At 43.3% G+C, this 18,333-nt stretch overlaps 1 protein-coding gene and 1 long non-coding RNA gene across 6 annotated transcripts in view; one reads left to right on the top strand and one right to left on the bottom strand.

Annotated features, from left to right (window-relative positions):
• The window catches only part of LOC119563764, a 19,315-nt gene extending 11,745 nt beyond the window's left edge, over positions 1-7,570 (top strand). Inside the window, exon 2 of the long non-coding RNA XR_005222356.2 lies at positions 6,101-7,570. This is a non-coding gene — a long non-coding RNA (uncharacterized LOC119563764). The remainder of the gene's footprint in view (positions 1-6,100) is intronic.
• The window catches only part of P2RX7 (purinergic receptor P2X 7), a 26,971-nt gene extending 8,638 nt beyond the window's left edge, over positions 1-18,333 (bottom strand). Inside the window, exons 1-8 of one of the 5 annotated variants that reach the window (XM_037878573.2) lie at positions 18,112-18,333; positions 15,712-15,844; positions 15,082-15,153; positions 13,100-13,172; positions 11,915-12,011; positions 8,589-8,669; positions 7,413-7,542; positions 4,087-4,217 (exon numbers count right to left, since the gene is read on the bottom strand). In XM_037878573.2, the coding sequence (XP_037734501.1) occupies positions 4,087-4,217; positions 7,413-7,542; positions 8,589-8,669; positions 11,915-12,011; positions 13,100-13,172; positions 15,082-15,153; positions 15,712-15,844; positions 18,112-18,236 (842 nt within the window). In that variant the 5' untranslated portion in view covers positions 18,237-18,333. Of the gene's footprint in view, positions 1-4,079; positions 4,218-7,412; positions 7,543-8,588; positions 8,670-11,914; positions 12,012-13,099; positions 13,173-15,081; positions 15,154-15,711; positions 15,845-18,111 lie in introns of all 5 variants that reach the window. The other 4 variants (XM_037878574.2, XM_037878576.2, XM_043529231.1 and 1 more) reach the window with 4 other exon arrangements.

Here is an 18,333-nt window from a genome sequence, read left to right as displayed (position 1 = left end):
AATCCAGTCTGGAGCTGCTCTCCATGGGCCATATTCTCCCTCCACATCCACTACCTGAGAGGAGGCAAACTCACTGGAACTCAAAAACGGATGGTAAAAGAGGGGGGCAGGGGTGCTGTCTCCATGGTTTGGTGCCCAATCTCATAGAAGCCCCTCTGTGGGTTCACTGCTGAGGTGGGGCTCTAGCTGGATTTGGCACCAAAGCCAGGGAGTCGCTGCATTCTGCAGTATGCTTCCCTCAATTCCTTGCACGTATCCAATCAGGAGACTCTGCTCTGTGGCTCATGCTGCACTGCAGTGACTATGCTGCCAAGGACACAGCAGGATGGTGGAGCAGCATTGTTTCCCCTTCACCCTAGACCCTGTGGATCCAAGCAAGAAGAACCACCTGAGGCAGGAAGAGTTCCCGAGAGAGAAGTAGTACAACCCCACCCAGCCTGTATTATCTTCCTGTCCTTCCTGCTTCCCACTTTATGTGGGGGATCCCCCTTGAAAGGCAGGACCCAAGGGCAGCTGCTGGCTAAGGAAGCCTTGTCAGCATGGCTCTAGTACACCCCCAGTGCCAGAGAGTTGGGGTGAGGGGACACAGGGCTGCTAGGTGGATACAGAGGCAAAGGGTCTTTGCACAGGTGCCCCTGGCCTGCTGCTAATGCCCTGGAATCGATGTGTGGGCCCCGTGGTCTGTTCATGGGAGGAATCCTGTGCAAATTTCCTCCCTTAGCCCCTCCCATGGGTCTTCCCTCAGAGGGAGGCAACTGGCCCCTGGGCTCAGTTTTTACACAATCATTAGTCAGGCAAATGGCTGTCAGGATGCGTTTAAGGCCTGAACAAAAACTGAGGCGGGACCAGTGGATTTGGCCCAACACTCCTGAGCATTCAAGCACCACACTTCAAGGGGCATTTTACCCAGCATAGCAGTTTCTCGTCAGAAATCTCAGGACTTCCTGCAACTGCTGGGCCCACTCCTGCAAGGTACTGAGAGTTTCCTGAGAGGTGCTGAGTGCCGCCCATTTCCTGCTGAGAGTCGAGAGCACCTGCTCCTATTTGGGGTAGGACCCAAAAAGACAATGTTTCCTAAAGCTGTACAAGGCGGGCAGCGAGTGTCTCTGTCATCGCCTTGATACCAGCAACTCAGCCATCAGCCAGCTCTCACTCACTCCCACCTGCTGCAGCACAGCCCTCTCCCATCTCAGTTCTGCAGAACTCTGAAGTGCTTTTAATCTGCATTGCATGTCTTGTGTTCATTAACTTCCCCTTTGCGGAGATCTGTTCTTAAGGCAGTGAGTTACTCAGCAATACACAATGTAATGGTTCTGCTTTTCCTCGCTGCACAGACACGAAACGCTCTTTTATCTTGCGTTCAATGTGTCTGTGATCTCTAGCTGAGGCATGTTTTGCTGGCCAGCACTTGGCTGAGCCTGCGTTGATGCCTGCAGCTCTGTGACGTTCTATTTTCAGGTTTTACCTAGGTATTCAGGATCAGATAGTATTCCCCACACACAGGTTTTCTATCCCCAAGAAGAGAAGTCACTTTACATTTACTTAGGATGTCACAGAAACTTTCTCCTTTGCAACAGCTTAGTGCTCTGATTTGATATATTAAGAGCATCATTGATGACCAGCTGGGCAGTGGCCCATTGCATCTCAAATTTGCACCTCACATTTGTAGCCTAATCCTGATGCCATTTAAGTCTATGGCAAAACTCCCTTTGAAACTCAGCTGAAGTCAACAGAGCTGCACGCAGGCACTGATGTTCACCCACACAGAACAGTTTGCATGGTTCGGGCCTTGGACAATAACTTGACTTCCAGAACTTTATCCTCACTCAGATGATAAAAAGGTCCCTGAAATGTATTCCCTCTAGGATAACCCTTATGTAGCTTCACTCTCCTGTGACAAAGGCTCCCTGGACATCCTACAAGGACGTATTGCTCCCCAGACCTACCCAAGAATGCACAAGATATTTAATACCCTTTATTTTGCACATTGCCATGTGACATTCTACCACATATAAAATTAGTTTGATTCAGTCACAATCAGTTGAGGGCAGGGCCCAATCCTGCAACTCTTACTCACCCAAGTAGTTATACTGAAGTCAATGCAGCTACACTTTATCAGTAAATCTTACTCACATGAGCAATAGTTTTTCAGGATCTTTACAGAAAAAACTCTCCTGAAATGTGCACAGGAAAAGAGTGTCTGTCGAGCAGACTCTGGTCTCCCTTATTACGCCAGTGCAAAATCTGGAGGAGTTCCAGTGGAGTCAGTGGAATTACTCCTGATTTACACCAGTGTAATTGAGAGCGGAATTTAGCCCCATCACCAGGAAAAAATTAATCCCGGGCTGAGTTATTCTCAGAAGAACAATGGAGCTTTTTCCTTCAAAACTGTAAATGTGCTTTGAAAAACAGCATGCTCCAAAAAGAAGTGGATTTTGTGCAGGGTTTCTTTTTCTTCTTGTTTTAATTAGCCTTGTCAGACTTGTCAGGCCAATTTTCTATTAGGATCTAACCAATCCAACGACTCACTGCCCATTAATCTTCACTGCCCTGTTTTGTTATTTTAAATTACACATCGTTGATGTTAAACTGCTGCACACAAACGCTCTTCTTCCTTTGTTTTTATTCTTTGAGAAAGTGGCAGGGGTTGGGTGCGGGATTTTCCACGCTCATCGAAGCCACTGATGAACAGCAGTAGCGCTAGCCAGTCATCGCGTGAGCTGGCAATGCGCAGACTTCCCCAAACAGGCGTGCCATTCTATGTTTCTTAAGCCCTGATTGGCCACACTTCCACAATGCCAGGGCTGGGCTTCCCTTGAGCAGAGCTAACTGTGCTGAACTGTAGCAAAAGGATCTCGCTACAGATCTATGCTTTTATATATTCAAATAATGTTCTTTACAAAGTGCCCTCCTGCCTAGGTGCTCTGACACTGCCCATTCATTTTATAACAAACCTAAACATTCACAAAGCGACCTTGCTGTCCTCCTTCAAAACCCTTCTGCGATGTCTACAAAAATCTTGACAACACTTAGGGCGTTGGTGTCATTTACTCATGTCATGTCACGTCACGTCTTCCTTGCACACGGTAGTTTGGAAAGCTGCTACTAGGGTTCTGTACTAGATCTGGACTGGGCACAGAGGGCCCATCATGGAGAGCGATACACAAGATGTATTCTCTTTAAGATATTTTAATGCATGGCCAGGTATAGCTGTTACTTGCACAAGTACAGTATGTTACACACTGTACCATCTAGTGATTGAATTTTATAAGACACTTTTAGCATTCCATCACACTGAAACCACTTGCCCACCATGCTGATCCACACTGTCTCATTGTTTCCTTGTGGTCCCCTGTCTGTCTGTCTGTCAGTATCTACTTGTTGCCTTTTGTCTTAGATCGTAAGCTCTTTTTGTTCTGTGTTCGTACAGCGCCCAGCACAATGGGGTGCTGGCCCATGGCTGGGGCTCCTAAGCACTATGGTAATTCCATTCAAACCCATAACGTAATAAAAATCACACACAAGTCAAATAAAGGAAGACTACGACCCAGGGGAAAGAGAAGGGATTTTAGGGGTCAGGCTCAGAACAGTGTGTGCACAGCTAAGTCCCCAATCATATGAGCTGTTTCAGGCAGACAGACTCCTGTGCTATACATAGCCTCACTCAATGGAGCTCCATGTGGGAGCAAAGATCCATCTGCATGGAAGAGCTTGCAGGATTCGGATCTTAATTTGCACGTACATTCACTAGACCTGTGCACGTAGCCTTGGTAAACGCAAGCACAAATGACCAGCTGCATGCATGAGTGGTTGTTTGTGTACGTGACGAGTCTGACTGATAATGCACAGGCAACTGTAGTAACTGTGCATGCAAGTTAGGTTCATAAGTACAACAGTGGCTATTATACAAAAGAAAGATTACAGCAGAAATATGTGGCATAGTCAAGAACAACAGCCAGGGCTCCAGCACTCTAGCTACAAACCCCTCGGTTTCCACCTACCTGATTCCACCTGCACATCCCTATCACTCAAGCAATACAGATAATACACTGCTTTGCGATGTATGATTTTTAAAATACCTTTTACCTGAAGTTGTATCCAGGGTATTCAGTCGTCGTTTTGTCATCAAGGCGACGAAAACTGTACTGTGGACTGCAGCGATGGAACCATTTGTCCAGGTTACAGTCCCAGTTAATCTCAATGCCCATGATTCCGCCCTTGACACAGAAAGGGAAAACACACTTTAAATGCATTCAGGAGCATGAAAAAGAAAAAAAGACTGTGCCAGGCCTGGTTCTGAAATTGCTCTGTGCACCAAACTCCACCTGAAATCAGAGGAGATTTGAATGTGGTCCAATGGCAGGATCACACCTATAAATACACTTGTACTTACGGTATATTTCTACCTCTAGCAAAGACACTTAATGAACTGCACAGATCAAACTAGCTACAAGCTAGAATTCATTCAGATTCTGAAGGCATCTCTTGTTTTTTGGCCAATTTCTCATCCTACCAACAAAAATTCCAGCTTCATTGCCACTTTCTGATTAGTTTAATTGAATGAAATGGCAAAGATGGGCTCAAACTAAAATCCCAAACGCAAACTCCCATTAATTTTGCAGGGGATCTGGGATCCAGAGCTGAATGTTGCAGCTTCGATGGTACTGCGGACCCGGACCTCAGCAGAACTGGGTTCGGTTTCTGGCTCTGAGAAAATCACTTCATATTTATGTATCTCCATTTCACCCACCTGTAATTATCAATCTTACAGAGGCATTGTGAGGCAGAAGCCTTGTCTACGCTACAAAGTTAGGTCGACGTAAGGTGCCTTGCATTGACGGAGTTGCGCACATGTCTACACTTAAATTTGTCTCTCACAGATGTAAGTGCCCTGTTATGGCAACGCAGTATCACCAGTTCCCAGAGTGGCGTTGAGCCATGGTAGGTGTCCTGAGGTCAATGCAGCACCGGTGCAGACACTGTGTTAATTATGTCAGCTGACCCTAGCAGTCCTCCAGCAGCTGTCCCAAAAAGTCAGACACTGACCACTCTAGTGACAATTGTAGCCTGATCTATAGATAATATATTAATTATATTGATTACTTAAGAATGCCCAGTTATCACTTTGAGGATTGACAGGTTCTTGTCCCAAAATCAGGCCTAGTGTTATTAAAATTACTGGTTAGCTGGGAGCCCTGATGTGCACAGTTGCAATACTCACATTATAGGAACTGTTCTATATTTACAATAATTTATTAATACATTAAGCTAAGTCACTGATGCTCCAGCTCAGTCAGGTAGAGAGAGATAATACAGAATGTACACCTGAAAATCCATATAGTCACACCATCCCTTGCAGAACAACCTGAAATGTTAGCCATTATCGTCCTCATCACCATCACCTTCCCCATCGTCACCAGTGGCCATCATTCTGGCACCTCCCGGGGAGACATCTTTCTCTCCTACTGCCCACAGGCTGGAATAAAACTTTTATTATATTGTTACACTGACACCACTATGTCTAGTGCATATCCTGTAGGGGTTTCTCCTCTCTTCCTTATTTGTATTTCCTCACCCTACTAATGTTGGGGTGTCCTTCTCCTATAGTAGGGTGAGGAAATACAAATAAGGGATGGCAGCCTTATTTCTTCCTCCACGGTAGGATGGTTTCCCACACCAGGCGGCCATAACTTCAGCAGGCACCATTGCAATAAAGAGACTAACAGCATACGGGCCCCGGCAATTTTGGGACACCAGCAGCAGCAGCACTCTCTGTACCTTTGTTAACCCCAGGAATAAGATATCAGCTAAAATCACCACTGCCTGTGAAAATGGTGCTAGCATTCACTCTACTGCACTATACTCCTAGTTTCATACAACCGAATACTTCCCTCCCCCTCTCCCTCCTCCTGGCGGGCCACACTCACCCTGGCTGGTGCTGTGAGTGGAGCCATGGACAAACACTCCGAAGCAGAAGTGAAGTGTTTAGTGTGTCTTGTTTAAAGCTTTAGGAGAGCAAGGGAAAGGAGTTCTGAACCTGAACTTTCACTTGCTGTTGTGACGATATTAACAATGCTACCTCTGGGCGTTTTATCTCTAGCTGCTGCTGTAGTGGCCTTGAGGGGTTCCCCCTCCACACCTGTGGAGTGCCTGAGTCAGATAAGGAGGAGAAAGAAGAGGATGGGGAAAGCCAGAGCTGCATCAGACCACTAGCAGAGCGCCTGCAGGGTGCTGACTATATGGAGAAGGAAAGAGTGGACTGGAGAAAGGCCAAGGAGTCCCAGCAGGAAAAGGAGAGGAAGGTGCACCAGGAAATAATGGGGCTTCTCCAGCAGCAAACATGGATGCTGCAGACTCTTGTGGTCCTACAGTGTCAACAACCGCAGGCTCGCTTCCCTTTGCAGTGCATGGAGAACTCAATTACAGCAGCTCCCTAGACCCCCATCAACATTCCACATGGCATCACCCCTACCACTCCACACCAGGGGACTGTAAGGCCCACCACAGCTTCACGTATACTAACCTGTGAGAGGCATGGTAGCTATATGTTTAGCAAAAACAGACATGAACGTTCCTTCCTCTTAACTTCTGTTCCATTAATTTATTTACTTGCTTTTAACTTGCACAGAACGGTATTTGCATGCGCACATGCTAACTGCCCCGGCTGTATGCCGACATAACTTGCGGCAGCAAAAGTTTGTAGTGTCGACATGGCCTTAGTACATCTACACTGCCATGAGAGGTGGGACTGTAGATACACCTGAGCTAACTTTGATCTAGCTAGTTTGACTAACCACAACAGCGAAGCTGCAGCAGCCCCTGGCTACACAATGAGAGCCTGGGTATGTGCTTGAGTGGCTAACCCTGTGCTGCCAGGACTTCACTGCAGTCACACCTCTCATGGCAGCGAAGACATACCCTCAGAGCTGGTCTACACTGAAAAGTTACATCACCATAGCAACCTCTCAGGGGTGTGAAAAATCCATACCGGTGAGAGACGTCATTAACCCAACCTAATCCCCAGCGTAGACAGAGATAGGTCGTCAGAGGAATTCTTGTGCCAGCCTAGCTTTTGGGGAGGTGGTGGGGAATCTTTCCCCTGAATACATGGCTCAAGGTGCCCTTTAACAGAATCCTGAGGAGAGGAAGAGTCCATGTTGACTGGCCTGAGAAGACTGTTTAATTACTGACAACAAAATCCAATGTGTATTAAATCAATATGGGCACAATCCTAGAAGATGTTGTGCACCCTCAATTCTCATGAAATCCTGCAGAGTTGAGGATGCCCAGCACCCCCCAGGATCAGCCCTTAAAACTGGAACAATTCCATTGTTTGCAATGTTTAACAATGAAAATGAAAGAGAAATACCATGGAGGTGTTCTGAATGGAAGACAGGAGTCATGCCACAGACCTGAATTGCCATCTCTGAAAAATTTTCTCCTGTTGCTTGGAGAATATCTCCCAGCCGGAAAATTGGGCAGCCTGGTGCAGTTATCTTGTTGAATGTGCACGAAATATTCAATTTTGGTAAAAAGTTTCTTCTGCAAAGAACCACAAATTATTTGAAAACATAAATGTGAGCTCTTCCCTGAAAAAGCATCTACAAATGCCATTGAGGGGCTCCCTGCTCATTGCTCCTTCCTGAACCTGTATCAAATGCATAGGCGCCGACTCCATGGGTGCTCCGGGGCTGGAGCACCCACAGAGAAAAATTAGTGGGTGCTCTGCACCCATCGACAGCCAAGCTCCCCTCCGCCTCACCTCCTCCTCCACCTCCTCCCCTGAGCGTGCCACGTTCCCGTTCCTCCACCTACCTCCCAGCGCTTGCCACCGCCAAACAGCTGTAGCAAGCTCCAGGAGGGAAGGGGGAGGAGCGGGAATGTGGCACGCGCAGGGGAAGAGGCAGGGAAGAGGTGGGGCCAGGGTGGGGATTTGGGGAAGGAGTCGGAATAGGGGCAGGGAGGGGGCGGAGTTGGGGCAGGGACTTTGGGGAAGGGATTGGAATGGGCGGGACAGGGGTGGAGTTGGGGTGGGGCCGGGGGCAGAGAGGGGTCGAGCACCCACTGGTGCCAGTAGAAGTCAGAGCCTATGATCAAATGTGCTCAGTTTATTAGTAGAATATGGGGGGGACTTTGTAACTACCAGCTCTGCAAATTCCACGTGGGGTCTAAGAATCAAGCTGGGTCCTTTAGTTCTCGGGCATCACCACCAGTAACAAAGGCTTTGCAGATCAAATTATTCCCTCAGTGACACCCGTGCAACCCAATTCCCTTCAAATTATGCCCTCAGTGACACTTATGTTATCCTACGCCTTCAGTGGTTTTACCCTGGTGTAGCCAATTACAACTTAGTCATTTTGTTACTAGTGCATGAGAAGGAATAGAGTCCATCTCACTGTCCTATAGCTGTATTTGGTCATGCAAGGTTAAGAAGAACAAAGAGCAATCAGACCTGATTTTTGTCACTCAGCATAGCAGATACAGCCCTAAATACACAGAGAAGTGCAGACTGAAGGTGTTTTATTTACACATTCATTTTTGGAGTAGAACCGCTATTTAAGAGGAGATGGATGAATGTGTGCACTTACGCAGTGTGATTAAATTTTGGGAAGTGGATATTGTTCTTTATTAGCACTGTGAAGTTTTCAGCACTCTTCAGAATGGCAGGCCTAAAAGAGGAACATATCAAGTACAATGAAAGCTATTAAACCAACTATCTTCCTTTAGTTAAATACATCAATTAATGGTACACTATTTTGCTATTACCTGGGAAATTGTCAGTAGGAGAACATGATACTGAGAATAACGAGTTAGATGGCTCAGGGGGTTGAGAATAGAATACACGGTTTTCTTGGTTTTACTTATAAACTTAAACTGTCAGTTCTCTGGGGGTGGGGACTGTCTTTTACACTTGTTTGTATAGTAGCTACACAATGGGGCCTGATTCTGACTGGGGTCCCCAGATGCTATTGTAATACATATAAATAATAATAGGGGACTGCTAATTTGAAATCTGGGCATTGATCAGTAGTGACTGATGTTATCATGTGATCGCTGTGGCTTATGTGAAATTAGTTGGTGTGTTCATTGCAGTTCCCAGTAGACAGATGGCTTTGTCACAGACACTTAAACCACAGTTGGCAGAGATTATAAAAATGAGATGTTGAACTACACTCTCCTCCATGGAGGTGGTCCCTCCAGGTCAGAGTTCAGTCACATCAGCTGGACTATGTGAAGGAAGCTTGCTCTGCTACTACTCAGGCCATCCCTGTTTGGTGGAAAAATAGAGGAATTCAACTTCCAGCATTGTCAACCTGGCACCAGCACAAAATTAGCTTTGAAAAATAACTTTTTGCAAGAGGATGTCAGCCAAGATACTGGCTTCTCCCATTCTCTTTTCAAAATGAGCCAAGAGCGCTCTAATTTTCACCTAGAAAGTCCCCAAAGGTGGACACAAATGGTCCCTGAAGCGGCAACCCATCCAAAGAACAGTACTTCGGAGCGTTCTTCTTAGTACATCATTGTATTAGCAGCAGAGTCTCTGAGCCAAAGACCTGCAAGGACAGGAAATACTTTACCCAGCTGACACATAGTGTCAATTACAGACTTTTCAGCATGTCTCCTAAGCAAATTGAAAAAGCAGGTGTTGGCTGCAACCGAAATTTTAAACATTTTGGGACATCATCTGAACAATTAGACTTTCTAACCAGTCTTCAGTTTATAATGATCAAGAAATGAATAATGTATGTTGAACTTTAAAACACTAAAAATAGATTAATCAAAAAGTTTTAAACTGCTTATGCATTCAGGACAGACACCTGGGAATCTTTCCAGATCTCTTCTATGAAGGTGCTGTAAACATTTGTCCTTAAGTAAGTTTATCCTGGTCACTTTGCCTGGCATTGCATGGAGCTGGAGACCAGTCAAAACAAAAGAAAGGGAACCTTCTTGCAAAAAGTTATGGTTTTGTTCAGTTTCAACCTCCACAAAAGGGAAGGAAACGGAAGTGCTCTTTATAATGCACAGAACTTGCACAGAAAAGCCAACTGTGGGTATAGCTGAGAACCAACATTGCTCTGCCAGAAGTCAATATTTGAAGGCACCAGGCTACAGACTTCCATACAGGTTGTTTCGGTTATTCATTCAAGTTGCAGAAAAACACTCATATTACCCATTTAGTGACTGCCATGAACTCTTGCCTGTGGATTTTGTGAAGAATTCTCATACATGTGATTTGCCACCCTGGCAGCATTTCTTGGTTCATTTGTCACTGCCAGGAGACCAAAACCAATCACTGATACATTAGAGGAAAATTGGACAACAATATCGGCACTCTGCCAATTATGCAATGTAAATATAGGCCAAATCTCTTTCCTGCTGCGTGCAGCTACCAGCTTGCGCAGTGCGATGTTTGAAAATATTTAATATTCACTGAAGTTACACTGAAACAAAACCAAGAGTTTAAACAACATGGGTGTTCATTAAGCTGCCCTGCATGACCATCACAAAAGTGGGAGAACTCCCATTCTCTTGATTTTTTTATGTGAATTTAGGATTCGACCTTGCAAGGTGTTAACCAGCCTTGAATTCCATTGAAGCCAATAGGAATTGAGAGTACTCAGCAGCATGCGGGGTTGGAGCCCTAAAGTGGGATTTTCAAAGGGCTCAGGTCTCAGCCCCCAATGAGACTTTTACCACTGACTTGAAGGAAAGAAGAGTTAAGCCAATCATGGGGTCCTCTATCAATGGAGCAAAGACAGCACTGGCAGCTTCCCCTATGCCTGCCTCGCAACCTCGAGGGCCTACCCCTTGGGATATGAGGAGAGTTCAGTTTCCCTGGCCTATTTAGTCCTTGGTATCTCTGTTGGAACTGCCAACAAGAGGGCAAATCAATATTAATTGGACTGCTGGGTTTTGTGGTGTGGACACATCAGTTTAGCAGGTGGCCTATTAAACACTACCCTATTCTCTGTGGGTAAGCCTAGCAAACCACATGCAGTGGTAGTGAGGGGAGAAGAAAGCAAAACCATATCATGGTCTAAATACACTGCTGGTGTAAAATGGCACGGCTCCATTTAAGTCAAAGGAGCTGCACCAATTTACTCTAGTGGAGAATTTGCCCTGTATATCTTTTCCAAGCAGCAAGGTCTGGTTTAGTACAAGAGACCCAGTTTCTTGTGCACGTAGTTCAAAAGCTGCTACATATCAGGGTTTGGTAGAAGCAATGTTATATCCTGGGGCTTCAAGTGGAGAATACTTTTGCATTGCACATGTGAATGAAATCAAATGTTTTATTATAACCATATTTACATTTTTTTGCCTGATACAAATGAGTAACTACATGTTAAAGTGGAACCCTTACATCACAGAACACTTTACAATCATGGGATCATACAAATTAGATGTGGAAGAGAGCTACTAGGTCTTATATTCTACTCCAGTATATTTTATAGAGCTTAGTTCAGTCCAATTTTACATGTTACCAGCACTAGGCCTTTCACCACTTCCCTTGGACTGATCCACAGTCAGAATTAGCAAATGTTTCCCATGAGACTTATCAGGTTTGCCACATTTTTCCTTGTCATCCTCATTAATTATCAAAATGCCTGTAGTGAATCCATGACAAATTTGTGACATCTAGAATTGTTCACATGGCAACAGACTGTGATGTCACAAGCTTGGATTTATTACTTCACCACAAGATCAGAGAGAAAGAGAAGCCGCTACAAGCAAATTGATGGTACTTAATTTATAAAAATCAGAGTTAATAATAATAAAAGTTGGGTTGGAAACAAATGTTTTACAAACAAAGGTACCAAGGGCCCTCTGCCAGGTGCCGAGCACCCTCAGATCCTATTGTCTTGCAGGATCCGGCCTTTATTGATTACATAAAAATGTGAACACTTTTACTTACACTGGGGCACCTTTCATTGATTCCACAGGGCACCAGGCAGAGACTTCACAGGTTTTAATTGTTGCATTATAGTTCACACATCTTCCTGTCTGAATTCCTGAACAGAAGAAGAGTTAGCTATTACTGAGTTCTCTCACACACACAGTTTGACTCAGTCCTTTGGATAACACAGTCTCAAAGTACTGGTGGATCTCTACACACAGGTAGGACAGAGACTTTAAAATCAGAGTCAAGGTTTTGATTTTCGCAGCTCTTTGTGGGCTGAACTAACCGTAGGAGGGGTTATCAGATCCATGCTTCCACTACACATGCATAGTGCTTAACTCCTCCCCCTGCCCCTGTCAATACTGCACATTAGATGTGGGTGAAGGATTTTCTTCATAGTTGTGCCGGAGTAAAAATATTCAAGAGTTCTTAGGGCTTAATTAAACCATATGAGCAAATTAGAGCAAGAATGTTCTGCTAAGTGCAGAACTTCACTGCCCAACACTGTCAGCACGATACTGAGTGACTATTCAGCCAATGAAACACAGACTAACTATTACACCATCTGAAACAACTCCTATTGGCTGTCAGTGTCCTAGAAGGTAGGACACAGATATCTAACAAATTTTTAGAACTAATTAACCTTTCCGAGGGTATCAAAGACAACATAGCCTTTACACAGGGCTTGATCTTGCAGTCACTCTACATGCAGAACTGTCCCTGCCTGCAATGTGAATTACACCTGTAGAAAGCACTGCAGGAGTGGGCTGTATGTGTGCTGTGGTATCCGATTTGCATCCCCCCTCCTACATCCACCCTCTCTGTCACCGCCCCTGCCCAGTCCCACTTTTTGTTAAAATTCTCCACAGGGTGGAAAAAATCCAGGTGAGTGAATACAAATTTCATGTCATTCTCCTTGCTGCTCCTTTTGTTTCCGTCTCCCACTCTTGTCTTTATGCCTCCCTCCTCACCACCCACTGTGCTTGGTAGTTCATCTCCCTAGTCAGATAGATCTGCATACACAATTGCCAGTGGGTGTTGCACCAGTATATTTTAGAGCAGAATTTGGCTCTACAGTTGCAAATTCTTCAAGGCTGGTACCCCATAATTTCTTTAACCATCTAATAATTATTAACTAAAAGACAGTTGCATTTCACCACCTGCTACGAGTTTTAAAATCTGAATGTGGAATCCATGTACCATTACTCTGGGGGTTCATGTGTCCTTTTTTACAGCTCACATCTGAAGAGCAGACAGCTTTGGCAATGGGGTACTGAAAAAGATAAATATAAAATACCATTATAAATATCTACCTCTCTGTTGCTATTGTAAAATGTTCTGCACAGAAATGGCAAACAGTAAGATGAAATCACAGAGCGAGAGGCAGAACAGAGGAAGTACAGCCCTCTTCTGTAACCCATTCACTCAGCATGGTGCTTAATGTGACCTCAGTTTTTGAGAAGGTCAGTACAAGCAAAGACTGAATGGGACAAATTCATCTCAAGTGTAATCTCTTGTCTTCATTGGAGTTAGCCCACGGATTTATTTGTCCGGTGAATCTGATTTAAAAAAAACCACACCAATGATATAGGAAATGCAAGGAAGTTGTTCCTAAGTGCCCTGAGTTTCTGGGACAATACATCAAATTCAGTTCTGGTTACACCCATGCCACTTCCTCAGCTGGAATCCTATTGGCAATGAAGGGAGAATTTTGATTAACCAATTTAATTACTTTACATATCAAATATTTTTAAAAACTGAGTATCAGAATAAACCAAAGGCTTCTGAGGGATTCAAGTTGCAGCCACAGAAGAATTAAAGAAAATATTCATGGTCCTGTTCCATATAGCCCTGCAGAGCATAAGCAGATTTGCCGAGTTCTCCTCATCAAATCCTCCTCAATGCACAATTAGTAAATAGGCTGTTTTTTATCATTTCTCTCTCTCTCTGCAGTTCTCTGGTATCACTCTGATGCTTTGGCACCAGTGATTTAGAGTACAGGCAGAGAATAGAATACAATCTTTTGACAAGCTTGGACATGTACTGTAAGATATTGTTTTTTCTATCAGTGGCACGGAATTTACTTCTCTGTTTCACACTCATCAAGAGTAGATTAATATGTGTGTTATGTATGCTTGTTTTTTTTTTAAATTGAATAGTTGAGGCCAGCTTGCACATTCAAAAATATGCATGCATTTGTGTGCCCACATTTTCACACCCAATGATCACAACTGCCTGTCTAAATACCCAGTTGCATGTGCAAATATCTGATTTGCAAAAACAAGTGTGGTCTCTATGTTGTGATGAAAGTTATTAAATCTGCATGCATTTTTGTGTGTCTATGCCTCAGGTCTCTATCCATACAAATTTGGTCCTTATTTATTAACTAACTACTGTGTTTGTCTTATACATCAAAACTGTAAAACCGAACAGATCAGATAAAGAGCCTCTGGTAGCTTTTGGTTTTTTAACTTTCCTTGGTTTGCAGTAACATTTCATTCCCTATCATTTGTATCCTTTTCCATTTGGCGAATATTGAGTCTCACCTAGCCTATGGAGCGCAAGCCAGTCTGACAGTGGATTGTTTAGTTCCTTATTTGTTAAGAGCACATATACGCTGTAGCCAATAACAGTCAACACATTTCTGCAAACTCAGGTCTCTTCTAATAACTATATGAATGAACGCATAGGAGAACTGCAATTGGCTACAAATTTTGACCAGAAATAAAAGAAAAAGACCCAAGCATGATCAAGCTTAGAATTACAGCACAGCAGATTACTGCAGAGAAGCTGGCAACAATTCTCTAACCCCACTGTTCCTCCTAGTTGCACTTTATACCAGCGGTGTATCCAGATGTGTTGAACAAGAGGAACAAATGCATGGGGAGAGTGTGACCCAGGTGAAGGTTTGGCTGCAGGGTCTTTGGTGTGGTTACATCACACCAATGCCAGTTGATTCTCTGAGAAAAGCAAAAGGGCGGAGGGGAAAAAAAGGAATAACTAGACTAGTTTTTGCATGTTGCTGAATGAAATAAAGAAGCAGAGGAAGACAAAGTAATGTTCACTTGTGCAAAATTGCCATAATCATGAGCCATTAATTAATGTTTGAGGCTGCTATGGATTACTTCTGCCAAAGAATGCTATGTTATGCAGGTGGGAAATCACTTACAAAATGCAGTTACCTCAGGGCAAACACTTTGAAACTGGTTTTCTGTCATGATTATGTTGGTTATCACAAAAAAAGAGTCTATTCCCTATACAGAGAGAAAAGAAAACAGTAAGTCTCAATAAAATACTATGTGCCACATTCTTATCTCAGTCACCCCTGTGTTAATCCACAGGGACACCACTAAAGACAAATGGGCCTGGTTCTAATCTCACTCACACCAGCATAAATCAGGAGTAACTCCATTGAACTCAATAAAGTTCTTCCACTGTAAAACTGGTGGAGGATCCATATTTGGATCTCAGTGATGCTAGTGTAAATCAGGAATAATTCTATTAACTTCAGTGGAATTACACAAGGACTGAATTTCTTCCTACATTTTCTGTTACTAAAATAAAAAATGACTTGTTGTAGAAACATCAAGTTTCTTAAAAATCCCATAAAAAGACATTTTTAAATTTTTTTTCCATGCTTAAAAGTTACTGCTCCCAATTTACAGCCTTCTTAATTCACGCTCACAAATACAACTGCCTCTCTTGTTGATATGTTAAAATCACTGAGCAGCAGGACAAAGACACATGCCAGGAAAGCAACAGCATGTATCAATGGAAGTCAGACGCTGTCCTGACCTTAAACGGAGACTCACCTGCATGGGAATAGTGTATTCGGCTGTGTCCCAGATTCTTGAGTCAGTCTGAACTACTCCTTTCACTTTAGTGTGAACTGAGCTGATCACAGAGTCCTTTTTCTGATACCGTTTGTCGGTGACAAGCACATAACTAACCAAACAAAATGGAAAGCACAAATGAACCCATTGAAATGGGTTGAAATGACAGTCATTTCTTGGCATGATTATCTGAAAAAGTGTACTGTAAATTAAAAGCCATATTAAATTTTTTCAAGGAATTTGGGATCTTGTCATGCGTTGAATGCATTTTTCAGGCCAATTGCCTCAGTGATACCATTGCAATCCCATTGACTCTGATGGGATTGCACTGATGTATGTAAGGGACATTGTATAGTGTAGTTGTGTACTATTAGGGTGAAATCCTGGGCCCACTGAAATCAATGGCAAAGTTCCCCACTAATTTCAAGGGGGCTTGAAACAGCTCCCTTTTCATTTCATCTCGTGCAAATGCCACATGACAAGGGACCCATTAAAAGCAGTACCAATCGCAGCTCATAAGTCTCTTCAGATTGCTTAATGTCATCTTCATGTGTTAAGAGGTCAATCTGAAAGGCTTCTCTTTAAAATAAAATCGGGCTTTCCATACACTACTGTTATTTTTAAAGGGTCACCACCAACCTAAACTTAGCCTAATATTTGCATTCTGTAAAAACAAGTTTTTATAAAACCTAAGGCCAATATAAATGCTATCCTATTCCAGTTAAATAGTTGTTTGGAAATAAATAAATAGCCACTCACCCCACCTCTGCAGCCTCTGGCACCAAAACACTGCAGCACCAAGTACCTGAAAGTGTCCCTAGCTATTGTCTTGGGGTAACATTTTCAAAAGTGCCTAAGTGACTTTGGAGTCTAAGTTCCACTGACTTTCAATGAGACAGACTCCTAAGTCATTTAGGCGCTTTTCAGAATTTTACTCTTGATGTATTTTCACTGTCCAAAATGAGAGAAATGCAAAAAGTAAAAAAGGGCATAAATAGTGCTTCCTAAACTGGATTCTAGAACGAGAGTTTAAAAAGTTATTAAGGCTTTTGGATGTCTCCATTTTGGGTCCCTAAATAAAGAATATTAGAGGGACCTGACTTCTAGAAAGTGCTGAGCCCTCTGCCCTTTGAAAATCAAGCCCTTTCAGGAGTTTCAGGTTAAACGCCCAAAATCACTAACCGTTTTGGAAAACGTAGGCCTGAACATTTTCTCTCTGTTAATAATCTAATGCATTACCAACAACATAAGGAAGGAAATATATTTGTTTACAATTGTTTTTTAAAAGTTGACAGTGACCTTTTAAGAGTCACTAGCATCCATTGCTTCTGGAGCATGAAGTGTGCAAATGTGATGGGTCAAACTCATGAAACTGACCATTTCTAAAACTTTTGTGTAAGTTCAGAAGACGCTGTCCACATTAAATAATGGCATCTAAAAAGGGTTTCCTTTCACAGACAAGTCTGTGATTTAGTTGACTGAGTCAGCATTATTTCAGTTAACAAATAAAAATTTCAGGAGTGAAAAACTGTGTCTAGAATGTGTAACTGTGAAGCGACTGACTAAATCAATTGTCAGTTTTAAAATCACTCCTAATTTACTATTTTTTCTGCCTCTGAGGTGTTTTCTACAGTCAGTCTTTCCCCTCTTGAGAAGAGTGATTTGGGACAGTCATGCTGCTGCAGCAGATCTCAGCAACAATTTGGAAATGGTGCCTTAATTAGACAATAGCACTTCTTACAAGTTTATTGCCAGTGCAATTGGTATCAGCTGCTCAATGTGTAAAAGCACCCATCCGTAATAATTAACCATATTTTATTAATAACTAAAGACATTGGGCAGCAAATATTATTGCTGAAAGCAGCCCCAGTTCTGAGGTAAACAGGAAAACATCTGCCCTTTATGGTCCCAGACCTATGCACTTAATAGTCATGAAACCCTGTTTCTAAGAATTGATGCCCTGGGTGACCCCTTGGGTAACTTGAATGGCAGATCTAGTTCTGGACTCTCAAGGCCAGGTTCTGATTTCAGTTACATCAGTGTAAATCTGAGGTAAGTCTACTGACTGTGTAAATGAAACCAGACAGCCCTGTTGGAAAAGAAACTACATTCAGGCACTTTTTATTAGGAGGATGAGAGAAGAATATGCAGGACCACACCTCCAGCAGCCAACTCCCTGTTCTAAACAGCCACTCTGTAGGATCCTTCCTGTTACCACACAATACTGTTCTGCCTTTAAAAAGCAGCTAAACAACTGATTTATGTTGGTCCTCTAGTACAGAGTGAAAAAGTTCTCTCTTGTTGAAGGCTGAATCCTAAACATTCAGACAATCACCCACATAAGAAACACATTTGCTCATCTAGTTACTTTTAACTTACCAAACATACAGGAAGACAATCATATGGAAGGTCCATTTCAAACTCCCATAGGAAACGCTCTGAAAACGGACAACTTTAGAAGTTTCATATTCACATAAATTCTTCAAACTGCAAAATGCAGCCATTATTATCACTTCCTTTGGAATCTACGCTCTCAAGAACTGTAGCCACTTGATTCTGTCTACTTCCACCCCCACAACTCCCTTAGGCAGGCCACACCAC

This window comes from Chelonia mydas, chromosome 15 (genome assembly GCF_015237465.2).
Source record: "Chelonia mydas isolate rCheMyd1 chromosome 15, rCheMyd1.pri.v2, whole genome shotgun sequence".
Classification (NCBI taxonomy): Eukaryota; Metazoa; Chordata; order Testudines; family Cheloniidae; genus Chelonia; species Chelonia mydas.
Note: the sequence above shows the minus strand (reverse complement) of the source record. Positions and strands in the feature narration are given on the sequence as shown.